The 19,766-nt window shown below is 37.3% G+C and overlaps 1 protein-coding gene across 11 annotated transcripts in view; it reads right to left on the minus strand.

Moving 5' to 3' along the window:
- Positions 1–19,766, minus strand: part of LOC131521383 (histone-lysine N-methyltransferase ASH1L-like) — a 27,302-nt gene continuing 7,536 nt past the window's right edge. For 4 of the 11 annotated variants that reach the window (XM_058746036.1, XM_058746035.1, XM_058746032.1 and 1 more), the window contains 14 exons: positions 15,968–19,457; positions 9,137–9,827; positions 8,918–9,012; positions 7,998–8,071; positions 7,554–7,599; positions 6,895–6,997; positions 6,635–6,737; positions 6,452–6,519; positions 6,098–6,303; positions 4,312–4,419; positions 4,160–4,214; positions 2,950–3,064; positions 2,325–2,574; positions 1–1,021 (listed from right to left, as the gene is read on the minus strand). In XM_058746036.1, the coding sequence (XP_058602019.1) occupies positions 2,467–2,574; positions 2,950–3,064; positions 4,160–4,214; positions 4,312–4,419; positions 6,098–6,303; positions 6,452–6,519; positions 6,635–6,737; positions 6,895–6,997; positions 7,554–7,599; positions 7,998–8,071; positions 8,918–9,012; positions 9,137–9,827; positions 15,968–19,457 (5,262 nt within the window). In that variant the 3' untranslated portion in view covers positions 1–1,021; positions 2,325–2,466. Of the gene's footprint in view, positions 1,022–2,324; positions 2,575–2,949; positions 3,065–4,159; positions 4,215–4,311; positions 4,420–5,902; positions 5,980–6,097; positions 6,304–6,451; positions 6,520–6,634; positions 6,738–6,894; positions 6,998–7,527; positions 7,600–7,997; positions 8,072–8,917; positions 9,013–9,136; positions 9,828–15,967; positions 19,458–19,766 lie in introns of those variants that run through there. The other 7 variants (XM_058746037.1, XM_058746039.1, XM_058746038.1 and 4 more) reach the window with 7 other exon arrangements.

Here is a 19,766-nt window from a genome sequence, read left to right on the forward strand (position 1 = left end):
CTGGGTTAATTCATTTATTCTGCTTTTTAATAAGCTTCCAACGATTAATTTCTTAGTTCAGTATAGACATATAATTTGTTGCATATGTATGCACAGCGATTATACATTATTAAGCAACATAAAGTATGCCATGCATAAAGAAGACTATGAAAATCTGATGTTTTACAGACATTGAATGTCCTGTTTCAAATTACACATGCATCGAGACACCTTAAAACTATCTATAAAAATATTAATAAAGAATCAATGGAAAACAGATTAATTCCCACAACAATTTAAGACTGTACATAGACTTTCTTGAACCATACTAAAACATAATTTTGCTAAATATACATTATTTACAATATACTGTACAACGTATAAAATATTTCTGAGTCTCAAAGCTATAAAGATTACTGCTTCAAATCAATGTATTACAAAACATCACTAGCACAAGACAGCTCTGGACAAAGTGGTAGTAAATTCCCTTTAAAATAAAAATTACTGGTCTAAAATGACTATAAACAAACATTTGCTTACATTAAGGCTGTGTTATTGAACATTTCATGCATTATTGCTTACTTTATAGGTATAACCTTCAACACAAAACACTAAAAAGGCTGTAGACCACAGTTCTGTTCACACCACTCAATACTGTTCAGTTACTGTTACAATACTGTTCTTAAGAGTAGTGAAGTCTATTTTCTTGTAGGTATGCTGATGTAGTGCGTTGAATGATTTAAAACAGTCTGTGGATGTTCATTCCTTCAAAACGAAACAGAACCACGTCCTGTTCGTATGGCATCCCATTCAACATGTTTATGTTCAGTGTCACATCTCAAAATGAAAGAAATGCATGTTGTTCGAGTATATGAAATCATCTGGAGTCTCAGATGTTGATTTGTGTCATGTCTCCTGTTCCTTTGCTTGACCTTCTTTTCCCTGAGAGAAAGAAAGGCTGAGCTGCTTTCAACTAATCATGTTGTCAAGCATCAGCCGTGTCCATGCTCACAAATGGCATTTCCAGGAGTGCTGTCTTAACCTACAGAGGAAAAAGAACAGGAGAAATAGTAAAAGTGAGAGCACCTTACCAGCACATAATAATAAGGAACACTTGTAGTGCAGAGAAATAATAGTCTTTGATCCATGCAAAGGCCTTAAAGCTTTTACAGTTTGTGCTTTACCTAGAGCTAACTGCCCACACCAACACTCGGAAACTATTGGCCTGCGTTACATTTCCAAAAGCAAATGCTTTGGTTAGCCTTGAATGAACAAAGGAAAGAGTCCACTGATGCTAACAAAGTTAGTGAGGTTCATGATTCAAATAAGAAAGAAAAAAAAATATATACTTTGAAAACAAGCCTTAATTTATTCATTCAATTTTACTTGTAAATATGTCTTGTTTTAAGAATGTTTAGATATTTTTACTGGAGTATAAGACTAATTAAGTCTTTAAAAAATATTGATTAAAAATGATTTATTGCAGTAATGGTATATAGCTGATTTAAATATAATGTAATATCAGTGAAATATATGCTGATAATTCAATTCTGGTCAATATGATAATCCAATAATTATTTTCATGTTATGGTCAATAATTGCTAACATGAAAATTCAATACTATTTAAATCTAAATAAATGAAAAATAATTGCTTTTATATAATTCTAAATTAATTCAAAATAAAAGATTAAAAATCAATTCATGGCTAATAACTAATAACTGATAAATGGCTAACATTAAAGTTCTATACTATTTAAATCCAAATCAATTAAAAGATAATGCTTTATTTTTATACTTAAAATGAATTGAAAATAAAATATTTAAAAAAAAAGAAAGAATAATAATCATAACGGATAAATGGTTATCATTACAATTCTATACTGTATTTGAATCTAAATAAAATGTTCTGTTTTTATAATTACAAAGTAAAATAAAATATTAAGAACAAAAATCAACTGTTTTAAATGCTACACGTGAATTCAGGTATAACATTGTTATATGTTAATAATATGTTATAATATACATAATGTACAGTATAAAAAAATTATATTCATTTTGATATTTGCCAATGATTAAATTAGTGTTATTAAATTATCAAGTTTAATTGAACATTAAATGACAACAAATGTAATCTAAATGTAAAAATACAGAAAATGAGCAGTCACAATTAAATATCCACTAATGGACCATATACCTAACATGACTGTTACTTCAACTCTAATATCGAGTAATTACCAATATGGTAACCACATTTTGTGCATCTTTAGCAGTGATGTTAATAACTGAATTGATTTTTCTAAATCTTTTTCATTGCACAGTTGTGTATAAATGGCAAACCTTTTACCTGTGCAGTGCATCTGTGAGTGCAACATACAGCAGGTCTTTGGTATCGGAGAGCATTATCTGCCTTCTGGAAGGCCCGTCATGCCTCTGGGTTTGGTCACAGCAACGCCCTGATAGAGGTTGCTGATGTGGTTTTCTGTCACTCACAGGAAACTGGCGGTCTGAGTTAAGGCCTCCTGATGAGCACTGTGGTACACTTCCCTCAGCTGCCTCACGTTACGGCCCACCGGCGACTCACAACCGTAGTATTTCTGATAAGATTGAAAACATAACGAGAGCATAAAATATTAACAGCGCTTTTCTAAATTCTATTTTGCTGAGGCAGATATTACGATTGAGCTCTGAAAGATTTTATCTCCTAAAGAAGCGAGGCATGAGACATTATCATTGTGCCCTCGAGCAAGACACTGAACCTCAGGCTGCTCCAGAGGGACTTTCTCTGTAATAAATTCTGTATTACAGGGAAATACTCTGGATGTGCAGCAATAAAAAAAATCTATTCCATTCTTTTGTGAATATTGTTTGATGGTCAGTCTGAGGTATGACCCAGACAGCTCAAAAGCTCATGACAGGTGCAGAACAACATCAAACATAATGTGAGTCCATGAACCCTCTGTGAATCTGACCTCGGCGCAGTGGAACACCTTCAGCATGTCTGAATGAAAGCTGTCCAGACTCCCATAGTGGCCTGAGAGGAGCTGCCTCTGCAACATACTGAGATCGACAGGAGCCGAGCCTGATCTAGAAGAGGAAACACAGACAAATTAATTGTCTTTGAAATAGTTTTATGATTTTAATTCATGTCTAGTAGCTTTGAGGCATGGACCACTGACACTCCTAATTGAGATTGTAGATAGAGTGTCAATGGTCCATTTGAGAGATAGGTGGCGGTAATGCACTTATAAGTCTGTGAACCGCCGTAAAGCAAGAAGAAGAAGAGGACGCGTCACGCAGCAGCTGTTGTGAACGCGCTCAAGACAGTTGGACATTGCGGTGTATCAGAGGAGAAAAACTATATAAATACTGTTTAGTTTCTTGCACTGACTGATCGTTTCGTGTCTTTAGACCTCAATGTATCGTCACGAGCCGCAGGGTTTAATATGGTTTTGTCTGTGTATGTTTTTTTGACTCTCAAAGCCATAGAGCCCATTGTCTGACATTATATGACTGACAGACTGCAACGGTTCAAGTTAAAAATCTTTGTTTGTGTTCTACTGAAGAAACAAAGTCACCTACATCTTGGATGCCCTGGGGGTAAGCAGATATACATCAAATTTTCATTTCTGGGTGAATTATCCTTTTAACCAGCCATGGCAGGTGCCACTCTACAATTCTGTCGTGATTGACCCCAATCAGAAGCAGGCATTAAATAAAAACAGATAACTTCCTGCTGTGTAATAAGTTGACTTTTAAGTACTGTCCAAAATATTTTATGATCCACTGAAGTATATTATCATTAATTTGAACAATAATAAATTTTCAGTAAAATACATGTATTTACTTAACAAAAAAACAATAAAGTATGTTAGACAGGAAATGTATTAATGAAGGGAAATTTTAATTTTTTAGATACATTGATTACATTTTTGTGCTATTAACATTAATTAATCAATTTAAATAAAAGAAAATATAGATAACAGACACCCCTAATTATAATCATCACCACATCACTTTAAGAACATTCTGCAATCTACTGTAGCTGTCAGTGGCAAGAGGTTTTAACTCCCAGGTTCCCTGAATCCCTAATCATCTGGAGACTGTGAAAAGAACATCAGGAGAGACACTGAGCAAACAACACTGGTGAGTGGAAAAGCACACACACACACACGAACAAACCTCTTTCTGGAGCACAGGTTCAGCAAAGGAGCGGCGAGGGTTTGTCCAGATGACCCTTAAAAACACAAATGACAGAAAGAGTGATCAGCTGTGCTGGTAATCACACTGAGCCTTTTGCAACACGTCTCTATTAATAAAATCAACAGACGTACCCTTGTGACTGACAATGACGTCATAGATCCCCTGGAGTGTTTGCGTGAGGTTTTTGCTCTGTACACTTCTCCCCTCCACATCTCCCTCCGAGTGAGTCAGGCACTGGTCTGCAATGTGCAGAACACACATCTTCTTACACACACTGAATATTGTCTTATTACAAATACATGATACACCAAGCCACATTTGAAAAACATGCAGCTGTCAACTCACAGACTATTCAATGCACATTCAGTAAAGAACTGTAATCTGAACTCCCTCATAGTCTATCATCTTTATTTTAAGTGCAATAATCGGAATGCACTTAAATACACTTTTTCCATGAACTCAACAGGACACGGTAGCTTGTACGTGCCAGTTGCGCTAGCCGTTAACCACATGTCCTCTTCTGCCCTTTTGACTAATGCTGAGTGGAAATAGAATTGAGGTGGTTTTGGGAGCTGCTCCAGAGCTACAGCCCGCTGAGCGTGAAGGAGAGAGAGGAGAGGAGGAGGAATAGCTGATGCCATGTTCTTCATCAAAAAAACCACCTCAGGTCACATAAAGTGCTATAAACAGACTGTCCCACTTAATGTAAATGTACCTTGGTAGCACTAGTATAGTACATATAGGTAGGTTAAAGTGAGCCTTGCTGACAAACAAACACACTTCAGCCAAAAACTTAGAATGTATCATATTAAATCATGCTACATTCAGAATAATAATAATTTAAAAAATCAGTAATTAAAAATTAAGCTAAAATGGATTGTTTTGTACTGTTGCAACTTGAATACGTAACGGCCATCCATCCATTTTCCAAAGATGTTGGCAAGCATCTAGGACCACAGGCAGGGAAACACCTTAGACATATGGACATGATGCCAAATTTTATCTATTTGGTATTCAGAAACTTGGCCCATATTAAGGAAAAATCTGGATAGATACTTATTTTTGTCTTTTAAATACTTTAAGAAGTTCTCTGAAGTCTGATCTTAACAGTTTTTGTGGGACATTTCAGCACAAATTGACTTGATGTAATGCATGTTTCACACAGAAACAGTTACTGAAAGATGAAGGGAACACTCATGAAAAAGAAGTACACTTCTTTACTTTAAGGGTACTTATTACAGAAATAATATACTTTAAAGGAATATACTTTATAATAAGTGCAAACTGAATGCAAAGTTTTAAATTAATCATTTGGTACAATGCACTTATTGTGTACATACATGTTTTTACATTGTACTTATATTTTTAAAAATACCTATATGTAGTTACATCTGTAATTAATTTCTGTAATTACATTTATAATTACACTGTTAACCCATCCCTTACACCTTAACCCACCCTTAAACCTACCCATACCACCAAACCTGTCCCTAACCTCACCCGTAACCCACCTCAATAGCAGCAAAAGTGTTCTGCAATACAATATGAACACAGTAAGTACATTGTACTTATTTTTTGATGCAAGTACATAGTAGTTAAGGCCACCTAATATAAAGTGTGACCTAATCTTTTGTTGTGCTTTAAAGTAAAATTTTAAAGTGCACACTCAATACAATTAAGCACACTCCTTTTTCACAAAGGGAACTATGTTGGACAACAAACCTGCAGTTTGTGAGTAAAAATGCCAGCAAAGCACTGTATGTCATTGCAGATGTCAAGAGTCTTAAAGGCACAGCAGCCTGCACAATTAATAAGAGTTGAAGTAAACTGAAAATGTTCATAAATATTGACCAAAATATTTTTTCAGGTCATCTATCCCTTAACAGCTAAGAACAATGCGACAACACACAAACACACATTTTACAGCTATACACACTGCTGGACCTGACTTAGTGCTGGTGTCTTCGAGATCCCCTTTCTGATCCCCCTTCTGGCTGCTCCCTCTATCTTCTTTGTTTTCTTCCTCTCGCTCTGTCACCTCCTCCCTCAGGAGCAATGCTTGTCTGTCTCTCATTTTCTCATAGTTTCTCACTAGAAAAATGCCATGTTCCAAGACAAAGCTCCTATCAGGGGAATAAGAGCAAATCAAAGATGTAAGTACAAACGTAGGAAGCATAAGACAATAAGTATGAATATACAAGTAAAAGAGGAGCATAAAATGATCCAAAAACATAAAGAGCGTGAGCAATGTGTGTTTATGTGTGTTTTTACCTCTCCTCACAACACAAGGGCATCATCAGGAGAGGGGAGGGGATATTTTCAGCATCATTGCCTTTCTCCTGGAAATAAAGTCATTCGCAAAGTGACCAAATTGACCATGCGCTTTAAATGACGCAGTCACTTTCATGTTGTAATGGAATTAGAAGTGAAGTTGTATCTAGATATGCCTCTTACCTGCTGTTTGGGAGGGTCGGGTTGATTGGGAAGATTATTTTCAATGTCTGTTTCACTAATTTCTTTTCCAATCTCTTCTGTATTAGGTCTAGGGCTGACATTCCTAAGTTTGGAAAAAAAAAGGTTATGGGGCAGGATAAAATCAGTGGTTCAGACTAAACAATTGAAACCAAGTGGGCAAACAGCCTGAGAGAATTCATCCCCACTTTAAATTCAGCAATAGATGGCGAATGAGCTTGTGTATGTATGTGTTTATTTACCTATTAAGGCTGTCAGAAACGCAGTCGTGAGTCACACTGAGCTTCTGATGTTTACAGGAATCGTCTTCGGTCTGAGTGCGAGACATTACATCAACAGATCCATCTCAAAGAGACAGAGCAAGAGACAAAGAAGAATATGTTTACACAATATTAACTGCTTCTACACACTTACTTCAGAGAACAAAGCCATTTTAAATGTAATATTACACAGCAGTCAGTACCAGTAATCAGATTTGATTGGCCAAATGGCAGTTCAAGAGTTTTACAGTTTGTATTGACTAATTGTGTTTGTAGTGTTCCAGACGTATGGAAGCTCATTATGACATAAAAAGGAATAATTATGAGTCAAAATGATGAGATAAAATGCTAATACTTCTTTGTTATCTTTAATGTCATAATGACTTCTAATCTCATAATTTCAATTTTGTATCTCATAACTATGGTTTAGTATGTCATAATTTTGCCTTTTTATACCAATCACAATTTACCATAGCATGTTTTTTTTTCTTATGTGGCACAAATGGGCATCCATACAGACTAAATGTGTGACTGTAATTGCTAGTTTATTCCACAGAGTTGATTAGGCCTTACATACACAAACAAACACATGCAAATACACACAAACAAGCTTACACAAATTGGCAGGTAAGTCTACTCACTGGATGGGGCCGTCTTTCTTGGGGTTTTTCGTGACTTTTTAGGGCGCTGTATTAGAACAGAGATTGTCACAATTATTGTATGACAGTGATAAAATGGAAATATTTGAAGGGATAATTCACTAAAATTCTAATTTTCATCATTTACTAATCCTAATGTCATTCAAAACCTTTAAGAACCAATGACCCTTGACCCAATGATCATTGGTTCTCACATGTCTTGTTACCAGTTGTGACAGATCATTTTTGAATGTGCAGAATAGTGAATGAAATTCAAGACCCACACTGAAGGATTTTCAGCAAATAATTTAGACTTAGACAAAGTTATCGCACATCATAACTTTTCTATTGAAGAATAAAGACACAAAGGTTTGGAATGACATGAGGGCCAACAAATAATGACGGACCATTCATGATTTATGTTTTTTTTAAGTAATCTAAAAATACCTTTTCCTTTGCACAGAGTCGATATATGTCATAGGGCAACTGAAAGTCAATCCGTTTCAGCCTCAGATACTTTCCTGTCACACACACATGGGTTATGAATGTATTGAAATTCAGTCACTACAGTAATTTCTTTACCACTCCCTTTATTTTAAACTATTCTGAGAGGAGTAAAAATTAAGTTCACAATAACTTATGACATGCATATCTGCACAATTGAACTTTGAAGACTGCAAATAACTGAAGAGTTCAAAAGTTGGGGGTTTGTAAGATTTTTTTAATGTGTTTGAGAGAAGTCTCTAATGCTCACCAAGACTGCATTAATTTGATCAAAAATACAGTAAAAATAACAATGCCTTGAAATCTTATTACAATATAAAACAACTGTTTATATTTTTAATATATTTTAAAATGAAATTCATTTCTGTGATGGCAAAGTAAAATTTTCAGGAGCCATTACTCTAGTGTCACACAATCATTCTATTTTACTGATTTGATACTAAAGTAACATTTCTTTTTATTACCAGTGTTGAAAACTGACAAATTAGATCATTTCCATTTTTGCTTTTTTAATCATAATTCATTTTAAAATTGTTTGGATTAATCGTACTATGATGAAGGCTTAGCTCACTAATAATTAGGTAACCTGAATATAAGGTTTTCTATAACTGATTATTATTTATTAGCAAAGTCATTGCCATGCCATGACATCATAACGAGCTTGCAAGTGGCCCCTCCCACTTCAAATGCCACTTGTATGGCAGTCATGAGTCCCACTAGATTCTTTTAATCAATATAAATCAAGTTTGGACTTAATTCCAGCTCATTATTGACTGACAAAAATGATTTGTTCCCCTTTCTGTTCAACTTTTATAATGACCTCCAAATGACCCCAATAAACACACACACATACACAAACTCACCTACGTGTATAGGTGCAGGAAGTAGGCCGTGCTCATGTTCTTCAGGATCATAGTCAAGGCAGTCTGTGTGTACTGGAGAGGACGGACTCGCAGGGCTGTGCAGAGTAAACAAACAGACAGAGGATTTGTCAAGCTCTTTGTCGAGAGCTCTCTAAATAAAGGCTGCATTTAAACAAATATTCTTAATACTTGTTTATAAATATATAAGAGCTCACTCACTTCTCGCTTTTATACACATCCGAGTAAAGCCCCGCCCACTCATATTTCTTTTCAGCTGCCTCTTCAGACCTCCTCTCTGATTGGCTGTTTACAGACACTGATGGATCCTGGGAAGGTGAGGATGTGTCAATGTGTGACTGTGAGGGCTCTTGGCTCAGACCTGTGTCTTTTCCTTCATCGACCTGCGCTTCACTGCTCCTCGTTTCATCTCTTTCTTTCCTTCTTTTCCTTTTCTCATGTTGAGTCACGGACTCAATCGCATTGAGTGCGGTGTAGTCATCTCTTTCACCTTTTTTACGTTTCGCAGGAGACTCTGTGGCTTCATGATGTAAAGGTGTGGCAGGTAAAGGTGGAGAAAAGCACGGTGCGGGGTTTTTTCTTGGTCGACCTCGTCCTCTTCTCTTCACCTCACTTCCTGTGACCTCTTGACCTTTGGGATTCTTTTTCTTGAGAGGCTTTTTGACGTGTTTCAGTTTACTCTTTTTTGGCGTCGTATTTTTAGAATTACTTAAATGAGAAAGGCTGATTTTGGAGGTGGTAAAAGAGGAAAAAGGCCTGATATCGTTGGTCTGAAAGTGCGTTTTGCTGATGTTGGGTCTTTTCTCTTTTCCTCCTCTCTCTTGACGTTCATTAAGAGAGGGACTAGCAGAGAAGTGCTCAGAGAAGAGTGAACCGCCAGGCTGGAAGCTCTCTGAAACATAAAAGTAAAGATGTGAGCACTCACCCGGGGGAAAAGGATGAGCTGCACCCACTGATGGTGACTTTAATTTGCACACAATGTCTGTGTTGTTTTAGAACCAGTTTAACCAAAGGAATTATGCAAATCAGGTAATACCCAAATTACGAAAAAAGCTGTTCTGAACTTAACTTCCATGATGCAATTCCCTAGGATTGGCTTGGCTTGGTTCTGAGTGCTAAGCTGTGACGGATGCATCACACTACAATCTGGCAAATTTCACAGGGAATGTACAGCATCACTGATTCAGCTCTTTAAAGCTGGCAGAATTTTGCACATAACATCTAAAATGAGAGCCATTTACATAGAAAGGAGGTCCTGTGCAGGAAAAAAAGGTAATAAGTGCCTGGTCAAACTGAATTATGGATGGTAAGTGAATAAAGGCCCATACACTATAAAGATAACTATGATAACTGCATTTGCGTCCACGCCAACCAATGATATTTTTTATTCATCAAGGGTCATTCACTTGCTTGCACTCTTTAAATTTGGGTGCATTCTGAGTGGCTGCCAACGTTTTTATCGATCATCATCTATGAAAGTGATTCCAACAATATCATTCCTTTGTCCCATTAACATTATAGCTATGGTATGGACTTTCCTATTCTCATAGAATTAGACTGGTGTGTGTGAGACAAATACTAATATTTTAAACTTTTTAACTGTCTGGCCAACTGTCTTACATGCATTTATGAGTTCACAGTAAATGTCAACACATTGTAAAGTAAATTGTCACTTCTCACATGAGTTTCACATGACAGTTGGCTGGAAGACATGTTTTATCAATTAAAAAAATTTAAATATTAGTATGCCTCACACACACACACACCTATTGTTTAGATTCAGAAGATATTGATTCATCAACTGGGTTCGTACAGATTACTGTTGTGTTTGTTTTGCATAGTTTTTAACATTTGAGGGTTCCATCCACTTGAACTCACAGATATCATATACATAATTAATATAATTTTAAAGTAATCAGACATTAAATATAAAACAGAAAAATAACTGGTCTCACTTAATATTAGGTTGCCTTACTTACATCAAAAAAATATGTACAATGTACTTATTGTGTTCATACTATATTGTAAAACACTTTTCTGCTATTGAGGTGGGATACGGGTAAAGTTAGGGACAGGTTTGGTGGTCTGGGTAGGTTTAAGGGTGGGTTAAGGTGTAAGGGATGGGTCAACAGAGTAATTATAAATGTAATTATAGAAATTAATTACAGATGTAATTACATACAAATATAAGCACAATGTAAAACATGTATGTACAGAATAAGTGCATTGTATCAAATTATTACTTTAATAGTAGTTAGGGCCACCGAATATAAAGTGGGACCAAATAACTATTTCAATACAATGAATATCTTTCATTTTTTAATTGTGTTATTGTCCTGGGTTATGGTGCATATAGGGCACAGCCACAGTTTGGGAGCCACTAATTTAGTGCATTCACCCCCCAGTGTTCAATCAAGTTCAGATTTCGTCCAGTCTGCCCACACCCACACTGCAAAATGATATTTCCATTGCGATACCAAGCAAGAAAGTTTGAACAACCTTGGACACCGTCTTAACACAGCCTACACAGGAACTGTAATTACAATTATACCACAATGATTGCAATTACTGTTGGTACAAATGACAATTACAGTGATGGAATGAAAGGAAGGAAAGTGTCTTTCCTGTTTCTAAAGAAGAGCAAAACTAAGTCATCATTATGAAGCATCGTTCAAACTAAACCAGTACTAAAACATAGAGAACCTGTGAGACAGCACTATTGCTCATGAAACAGTTGATGTTTTTAACTACTGTAATCCTGACCGTGGGAATTATACGGTCAGTATTCACTCCTTTACTGCAAATTCCACTCTCCTCCACCAGTACTGCTAGTTTAGATACAACACTAAATCAATTTCACAGAGCTCCAGTGGAGTGCATTCCACAGCGAGACATACCCTGAGTCCTCAGCACAGCAATCGTGAGATGAAGACAGGGTGTGTTCTTGAACAGACTTTACTAGAGTGATAAAATCTCACATTTGACAGTATATAAGGACAGGCAGTGAGAATAAAGGCCGTATAATACAATTAACATCACATTCCTGTTATTCCTCTAAAAACTCTCTGAGAGACGGAAAGGAAGGAAGAAAGAAAGAAAGAAAATGGCCTATGTAGTTGTATCCTCAAGCATCTACAAAGGAGCTATTTCTGGTCTCTGGATGACAGCTAAACCTAGACTACAAAAAACATCTAAATGGAAGTGTGAGGACACATTAACGTCTGATCTATCAGATATACTCAGTTTTAAAAACATTTTTAGGCAGGGTAAATACACAAGAGTGGCATTTTTAGAGCACATCTGCCTCTGATTACAAAACGTGTTATTGCCATATATTCGCTTTCGCTTAGAAAACATTCCTTCCTTTCCCCTATTCTTTCTGTCAATCATTTTTCACATTTCACTTGTAGATTTCCATGCTCAGATTTCATCCTTTCCACTAGCATCACCACATTTCCTTACCGCTGCAGAATGCCTGCTTTTTCTCATTCACCCTTTCCAAATCAAACAGAGCATTTTGGCCACAGGCTGACAGAAGAGTCTTAAATGGAAATTCTTTGGCAGGAACATGACAGAATAAGCATATAATTCATAATGGTTAAATGTATAGCAGAAATCTGGGTGGTTCCCATTTACAGAAATACTCAAATGTCAACTACTAAGATTAAAGCATGTGTTTACTTATAAATAAGCACTTTCATACCTCACTGAAATGTAAAAGCAATTTTGATACCCTATCTGAATCCATGCCCACTGAAAATTCAGCGTCAGCATGACAGAAAAAGAACTAGTATGAACCACTGCTCAGTTGTACAGACATGGAAATCCCTGTAGTACTTGTTTAGGCATTTATATCCACAAAGTTGACTTTGTTGATTTTGTGTGCTAGACTAGTGAGTAAAATTAAACAAAAGCAAAGTGGTTCTAATGAGGCATTTCATTCCCTAAACCTAAAATCTTCGATTATGTTTATGGAAATGTTAACACCATTCTTTTACTTTCTTGCAAGAACTGGCATTTCCTTAAGGAAATCAGGAAAAACACATTTTTATTTGTTGAGAATTAACAGGCAGGAGTGGCATGGACTTTTATGGAAATTCATGATCCCAATTCATATTTCCTTTAGGAACCTTCATTAAGCAATCAGTAACATAATACTTACTCACAGACCATAATTTCAAGTTAACTTCGATTGGGATGTGACCGAAAGTGGAGATGTCCAAATAAATGAGCTTTTAACTTTGTAGTTAGCTCATTGATTTGCATTAGTTTGACTCATTGAGTCCAGACTGGATGTGAACATGACAGGCGGGCACTATTGCATAAACAGGGTAATTATCCAATCATAGTCATGGTAATGATAATGGTAAGCAGGAATCATCCAATTGACAAGGTTATCAGTCAATCACAGTGACATGAAGGCATCGCTTCTTCATGGGACATTTTGCACATTCAAATCACCTCAATGATGTGAACAAGAACTGTTGCACTCTGAAGGCTGTTGGAAAATGTTGCTTTAGAAAAATGAATGCTACTTCGTCCCCTTGGAATTATAGGTTCTGACATTTTTATCAAAATTGAGTTATTCACATATTCTTATTCTGTGTCTTATTTACATTATGTGATGTTTTTTAGGACTTTTTATTTAGAAAACAAAAAGGTTCTATCTACAAAGTCGAACTCTAACTTGGTTCTATAAGGTTCTATCTGTGAATCCGCCAATCAGCACTTCCAATGCACGCAAGCGGACCAATCAGGATCAACGTTCTTTGTCATGTCGCCGAACTGCTCCATAACAGCAGGAAAGATTAAACATAAAAAAACAATAATTACGTGTCTGCATAATCAATAAGTGCAATTCACCTTAATTCCACAAAGTGGCACTGTTTAAAACATAATGATGACGTGATTTTTCACCCATAATTAGCGCATGCATATAACAAATAATCATCTGCAAAAACTGAACTGGCTTGAATGGCTTTACTGCAGAACAATTACTGCATATAATGAAATATAAGTGTCACTGTAGTTTGATGGTGGATGTGGTGAATAGCGATCAAAATGTTGTTTTTGAAGATGCTGAAAACGATAGTTTTCAGAATGTATTGAGATCGTGAATATGAGCCAGATGCTGAATGTGGGGAAATGCGCTCTGATGATGGCAGTGATGGTAAAGTCATCTGCTCAATTCGAACCCTTGTTTCAAAAGGTAAGAAAGTATGCTTATTTTATTCTTTTTATTTTATGTTCTTAAAATATCAGGAGAGTTTGCTATTGCAGCAATTAGAGATCCATCCGTGCTGGATATAAGTCTGGGTCGCTAAAGACCCGAATATGTAATGATTGGCGAAATTTTCATGCAGTTTAAAGTCTTAAATTTGACAACATTAAGCCTTAAATATAAAATAGTCAACAATTTAAATGATGGGGTCTTAATTACAAACGTTTGCATGTTATCTCGGCCATACTGATCTAAAGAGAAAGCCATTTTCCCTGTCCCGCTTTTTGTGGAGTAAAGTCCTGGTCAGATGGATTAGAGTAACGTTAGATGCCTTAACTGTTCCCTCAATGTGTTTAATTACCCACTATAATCCTAGCTAAAATTAACATTAGCACTGAACAAAATACTTAGTATTGCCCTTTGTGCCTAACTTAACCAATTTGTCCTAAAATATGGAATAAATGTGATAAAGCATTAAATTGACTTTTCTCATACATGTTGACACATTGTTACAACACTAATTTTATGTTTTAAAACAAATTATAAAACAACTATTTGTATTTCTTGAAAATTGTTGCTTCAATTAATGTTTTGCAAGATGGAACCTTATAATTCCAAGCGGAAAATGACTTTCTAGAATTAGAAGGTTCTATCTGCATTTGACCTGTTCCAAAAATCCCCATTTAAAAATTTGAGAGGATTTTGATATTGCACATTTAGAATATATTTAGAGTCTCTGTCATGTAGGAAAGAGACTTGTTCCCCATATCATTTTTGCTATATGGAATGCAAAAACTTTGAAGCTCAATATCTCAAAGCCACTCAGAATGCAAAATAAAATGTGTTTTGTGTCGGCCTCTTCCTCTGAGAAAGGGCCCCTGATGGGCAGGTATACTTAATAAACAGTCAAAGCTGCATGCACAAAGACAAGCAGACACCACACACTACGCAACACCAAATGTCCCCGTCTTCCTGCTGTGAAAAGTTCTTCGCATGCTGGTGTTTATTTCTTACCATATGTTTTCAGCAATGCTAATTAGCCAAATATGCATTTCTTTTGATTCTAAAGGTGTGTGTCTGCAGAGAAAAAAAACTTAAGCATTGATTCACACTTGGCTTCTTGTCAAAGAGCCAACATACAAATGTCTGTGGTATAAACAAATATCAAATTCTATTCAACTTGGCAGTAAATCACATTTTCCACTGGTGCTACTGTGACAGTCACATGATAGTATGAGATAACATACATAGAGACATTAAAAGCATACACAGGTTTTGTGGTTCCCTCACACATCACTCCATCTAAAACTATCTAAGAGTACATAAGACAAAACAAGAACATAATGATAGCAACATTAATGCCAGAATACCACATAATGCGTACAGCTAATGCGTAACAATATTTACACACAAGAGACCGTATACCTCTCAGTGGACTTCTAAACAGATTCCCTGCCAAGGAAAACCTGTGTAGCCAATTACACGCAGAGCAAAATCAAGCTCCATTTTGGTACCAAACTAGTAAAACAGTGGGAGATAAATAAGACTCATAGACTCTCAATCCTGTAATAAAACAGTCTTATTTCACTGTTCAAAGTCTGTAATTATTTGTACAAGCATTCCAAACATTTTCTCACCTAGTTAATAGGAACAAAAGGATACTGAATGTTACAACTGAACATTTCAATGCCAAACATTGAAAATTACTTTTGGATTGTACCCTTAATAAATAATATCTTCTGTAGAATGTCACCTGAGCAGTGGCAGTTGTTTGTTACATGCAAACAAAAAATAATCTCATGCCATCTCACCTGATGTTCTTATGGCTCCAGCTGAGCGATCCTTCATCAATGAGCTTCCAGGTCTCATTAAGTTCCTTGAAGCAGACTGTACTTCACCAATCCTCCTTTGAGCTGTCATTCGACTGTATGCACTACTAGCAAGGTTGGGGTTCCTCAGGAAAGAATGATGGTGGATGGCTCTGTCTGCTAGGGGAGGTGATGGTAGGTCTTCATCATCTTCATCATCGTCGTCCTGGTACCCTGACTGAGCTTCTTGGTTTAAAACCCTGTTCCCTGGCTCTACCTGAGTGCTCTCTCTCCACCTCCATGGCTGCTGATGTTCTGCCCACCTAACTTTTGATATCGGTCTCAGATGTGCAGGTCCTATATATGAAAGTGGTGAAGTTTTGTGTTTGTCTGCTTGCTTTGAGGGTGTTGAGGAAGAGCAGGGGGGATTTGAGGGCGTACTCCTTCTGAAATGGTCTTTTCTGAGCTTACTTTGTTCTAGTAAACCCTCTATTCCTTCTCTTTCTCTAAGCCTATCATCCACAAACCTTTTATCTCTAGCCTGCTCTCTGTTGTCTTCTCTTTGCCAGCTATTTCTACTGAACCAGTCACTAGGGGAATGAGATGTTACATTAGCATACGTCCCCGGTGGCTTCCCTCCACACAGTAGAGAGTCACGTCTCAGAAACTTGTGTTTCCTTTTGTGGAACTTTGATGGGCTTAAAATGGGATTTTTGGAGTAGGGGTGCACATAGGAGGGTAAAAAGGGTGAGGAAGGGTATATAGTTGCAGATGGAGGGTATCCTCTATAAAGTCCAAAACCAAATGAAGTGGTAGAGGGTGGCATTTTGTATGGTGGATGGTAACAACCGCCTCCTGACAGTGGGAAGCCAAGTTTGTGCACTACCGGGCAATGTGTGACAATATGTTCACCTGGTTGAGAGGGACACCCATTGTTCCTCTTAAAATCTGCCATTCCAACATAATGCAGAGAGTCACGAGACAATTCTGACTGAGGGGAGTAGTAACCGCTGAAGTTGATTTGAAACATTGCTGGATGATGAAGGTTTTGTGGTAGACACTGAAGAACGTGAGGGTGAGCTTTTCCTTTCCCACTCTTCCTTCCAGATTTTGCTTCATCCCCACACCCTCGTGATGACATATGATGCACAATACGAATCTCACTAAGTCTGACCACTAACTCCTCAATCTCTGCCAGGAAAGCTGGGTCTTGCCTTTTGGCCCTGAGCTGAAGATACTTTTTCTTGCATTTGTGTTTATGTCTCCTAATCTTATCATGGCTTAAGCAATTATGACCTTTTCTATGGCACTTGTATTTGAGTCTTTCTTGCTCTATCAATACTGATCGTCCAAGGTGTGTAGTTCTGCGGTCTTGAATCCTTACAGAGCCTAACTGGGATGTAGCTGAAGGGCATGGTGCAGATTGTGAGGAGGAAGGAGGTTTCGATTTCTCTTCGTGCATTGCTTTAACCTTTTGGGAACTGGTTACCTTTGGAGCAGAATGTTGATCATATTCACGGTTGCCAAGATGAAGATTTCTTCGGAAAGTACTAAGAGTGGGTGAAGGGGTCTCAAGATGTTTAAATGAATAGGGAGAGCTGCACAAAGGAGACTGGCCATCAAATGAATGGCTATGTTCACCAGAGGTGGACCAAGAGTTTAACTGATTAGAAGACTCTGTCAAGACTTGCTGAGACTTTTGACCCAGAACTTGTGCAGAGTCTTGACCAGAAGTTTCTCTTTGAGCTTTAGGTTTACGACCTCTCCTTTTTCCTATGTAGATAGTCCCACGTTTGCTGATATTAATTTGTGGACCAGGTTTTCCCCCAAAAGACGTAACAAGTGAAGATAAAGAGTGTGTTCCATCTGCTTCACCTTCATTGTCTTTCTGGGCAAAATCAGATTTGTAACTTTGGCTTTGCTCTGAAAGGAACTGTGTGAGTACCTTATCCTTCTTCTTCACTCTCATCTTATTGATATTTGTGATAATTGTCTTCATTATCAACCTATTTCGTTTACGGCTGATTTGAGCATCTTTAGCTTTAGACAAGGAGGGTTTGAGTTTTCCTTCAGCACCCTTCTTCCCAGATGCTGAGTCTAGTGATTTAGATCTCTTTTTCTGGACAGAGGAGGAACATTTGGGTTGACCTAGGGTTTTAGGAGTTGGCTTTGGGAGATTCAGGCCATTCTCTGGATCAGCGACGTTTGCATGTTCAAGTATGGGGAATTTAGTAAAAGACTTTTGAGACTCACTTTCCTGAGGTGTCTCTTCCAACCTGGCCATTTTTGGACGACCCCTTTTCTTAGGAGGGGGCTCAAAGGAAACGGTTTCTGATCTGGGTGATGAATTTTGCAGTTGTTTAGATTTAGGAGGTTGTCCAGCTTGTCTTGATTTACCTTGCTTTGATGACTTAATGGAATGAATTTTTTTAAGGTTTGATTTATGTGGAATCTTTTTACAGGTAGTGGAACTAACATTGGCGGTCTTCACCAGATCCATCTTCTCACCTGGATTTTCCATCTTAGTCATCTGAACAGATTTTTGTTTCTTCTGTGACATAATGTTTTGTTTGGGATGTGAAGGTGGCTCATCACTTGGAACGGAACTGTTAAACTGAGAATCTGCACACCCAGGGGATTGCGAGGAACACTGCACATCTTCGTCCTGGTTTGAACTATGCCTAGCTCTTTTCTTATTCTTGTCAATGATATGCCCCACCCTGCTGCCATCTTTTGGCTGGACAGCAACAGCTTGGGCAGGTTCCACAGTCATCTTTCTGGTGTCATCTATGACTTCACTTTCAGTGTACTTCTTATTCCTTCCTCTGCTCTCCAGTAACTCTAGTGTACAAGCGCTGTTCTCAGGAGTTGCTGATTCGGCAGATTTATCCGAAGCAGTAAGGAGCAATGGTGTCTTTATAGAGGGACTTTGCTGATGCAATAAACCATTTTCCTTACTCCTACTGTTAGTTATGGTGTTACTCGTGTTTTGGGAAAATGCACAATCTCCATCTTCTGTCTCTGTTGCATCTAAAACCTTGTCAACATTACTTTCCATGATTCTACTCTTTTTTGGAGGGCAAGGAGTTTGCTTTACTAAATTCTCACTACATGATATTGGAAACGATGTGCTTTCACTGTCATTTTCAATTCTGGAAGAAGACTGCTGAGATGTCTGAGCATTCAGTGTTATATCATTTGAACCATGTGAACTGAGGGAGGAGGTCATTGCTTCTCCAGTTGGGCAATCTTCACCCTTCTCTTTTTGAGCATTTAAAACTTGGGAGCTGTCTTGTGGACAGGAGTTCTGTTGTAATGAGGAAGGTGGAGAAGGGGCAGCTGGAGGTGAATACGTCTGCTTCAGCAAGGTAGAGGAGGTTATCCTATCTGAAAGTGGTACTTTGCTATCTGTTTGTGGTTGAACTGCATACGGAGGTCCATCTGATGTCAATAATGACTTTGAGTCAGTCTTCCTCATGTGTTTTGATGGAGCCTGTTGGAAGAGAGGACATGTGCTGACCAGAATTCATCAGGAAATGTTTGAAGATATTCAGTCATTCAGGTCACTCAAGGATATCCGGTAAAATTAAATCAAAGGCAATCTGGAGTAGCTATAAATTTTTGAGGAAATCTGACAGGCTTCATTAGTTGATGACTCTGACAGGCTTTGACTCAATTTCACGGACATTTTATAATAACACATCACCAAGAGTCAAGGAAAATACGTATTCTTTTTATTTATAACTCTTTTTGTGTAACCACTCCATGGATCTATGATCCAAGGATTTTAGAAGAATCTGGG

This window comes from Onychostoma macrolepis, chromosome 16, assembly GCF_012432095.1.
Source record: "Onychostoma macrolepis isolate SWU-2019 chromosome 16, ASM1243209v1, whole genome shotgun sequence".
Taxonomy (NCBI): Eukaryota; Metazoa; Chordata; class Actinopteri; order Cypriniformes; family Cyprinidae; genus Onychostoma; species Onychostoma macrolepis.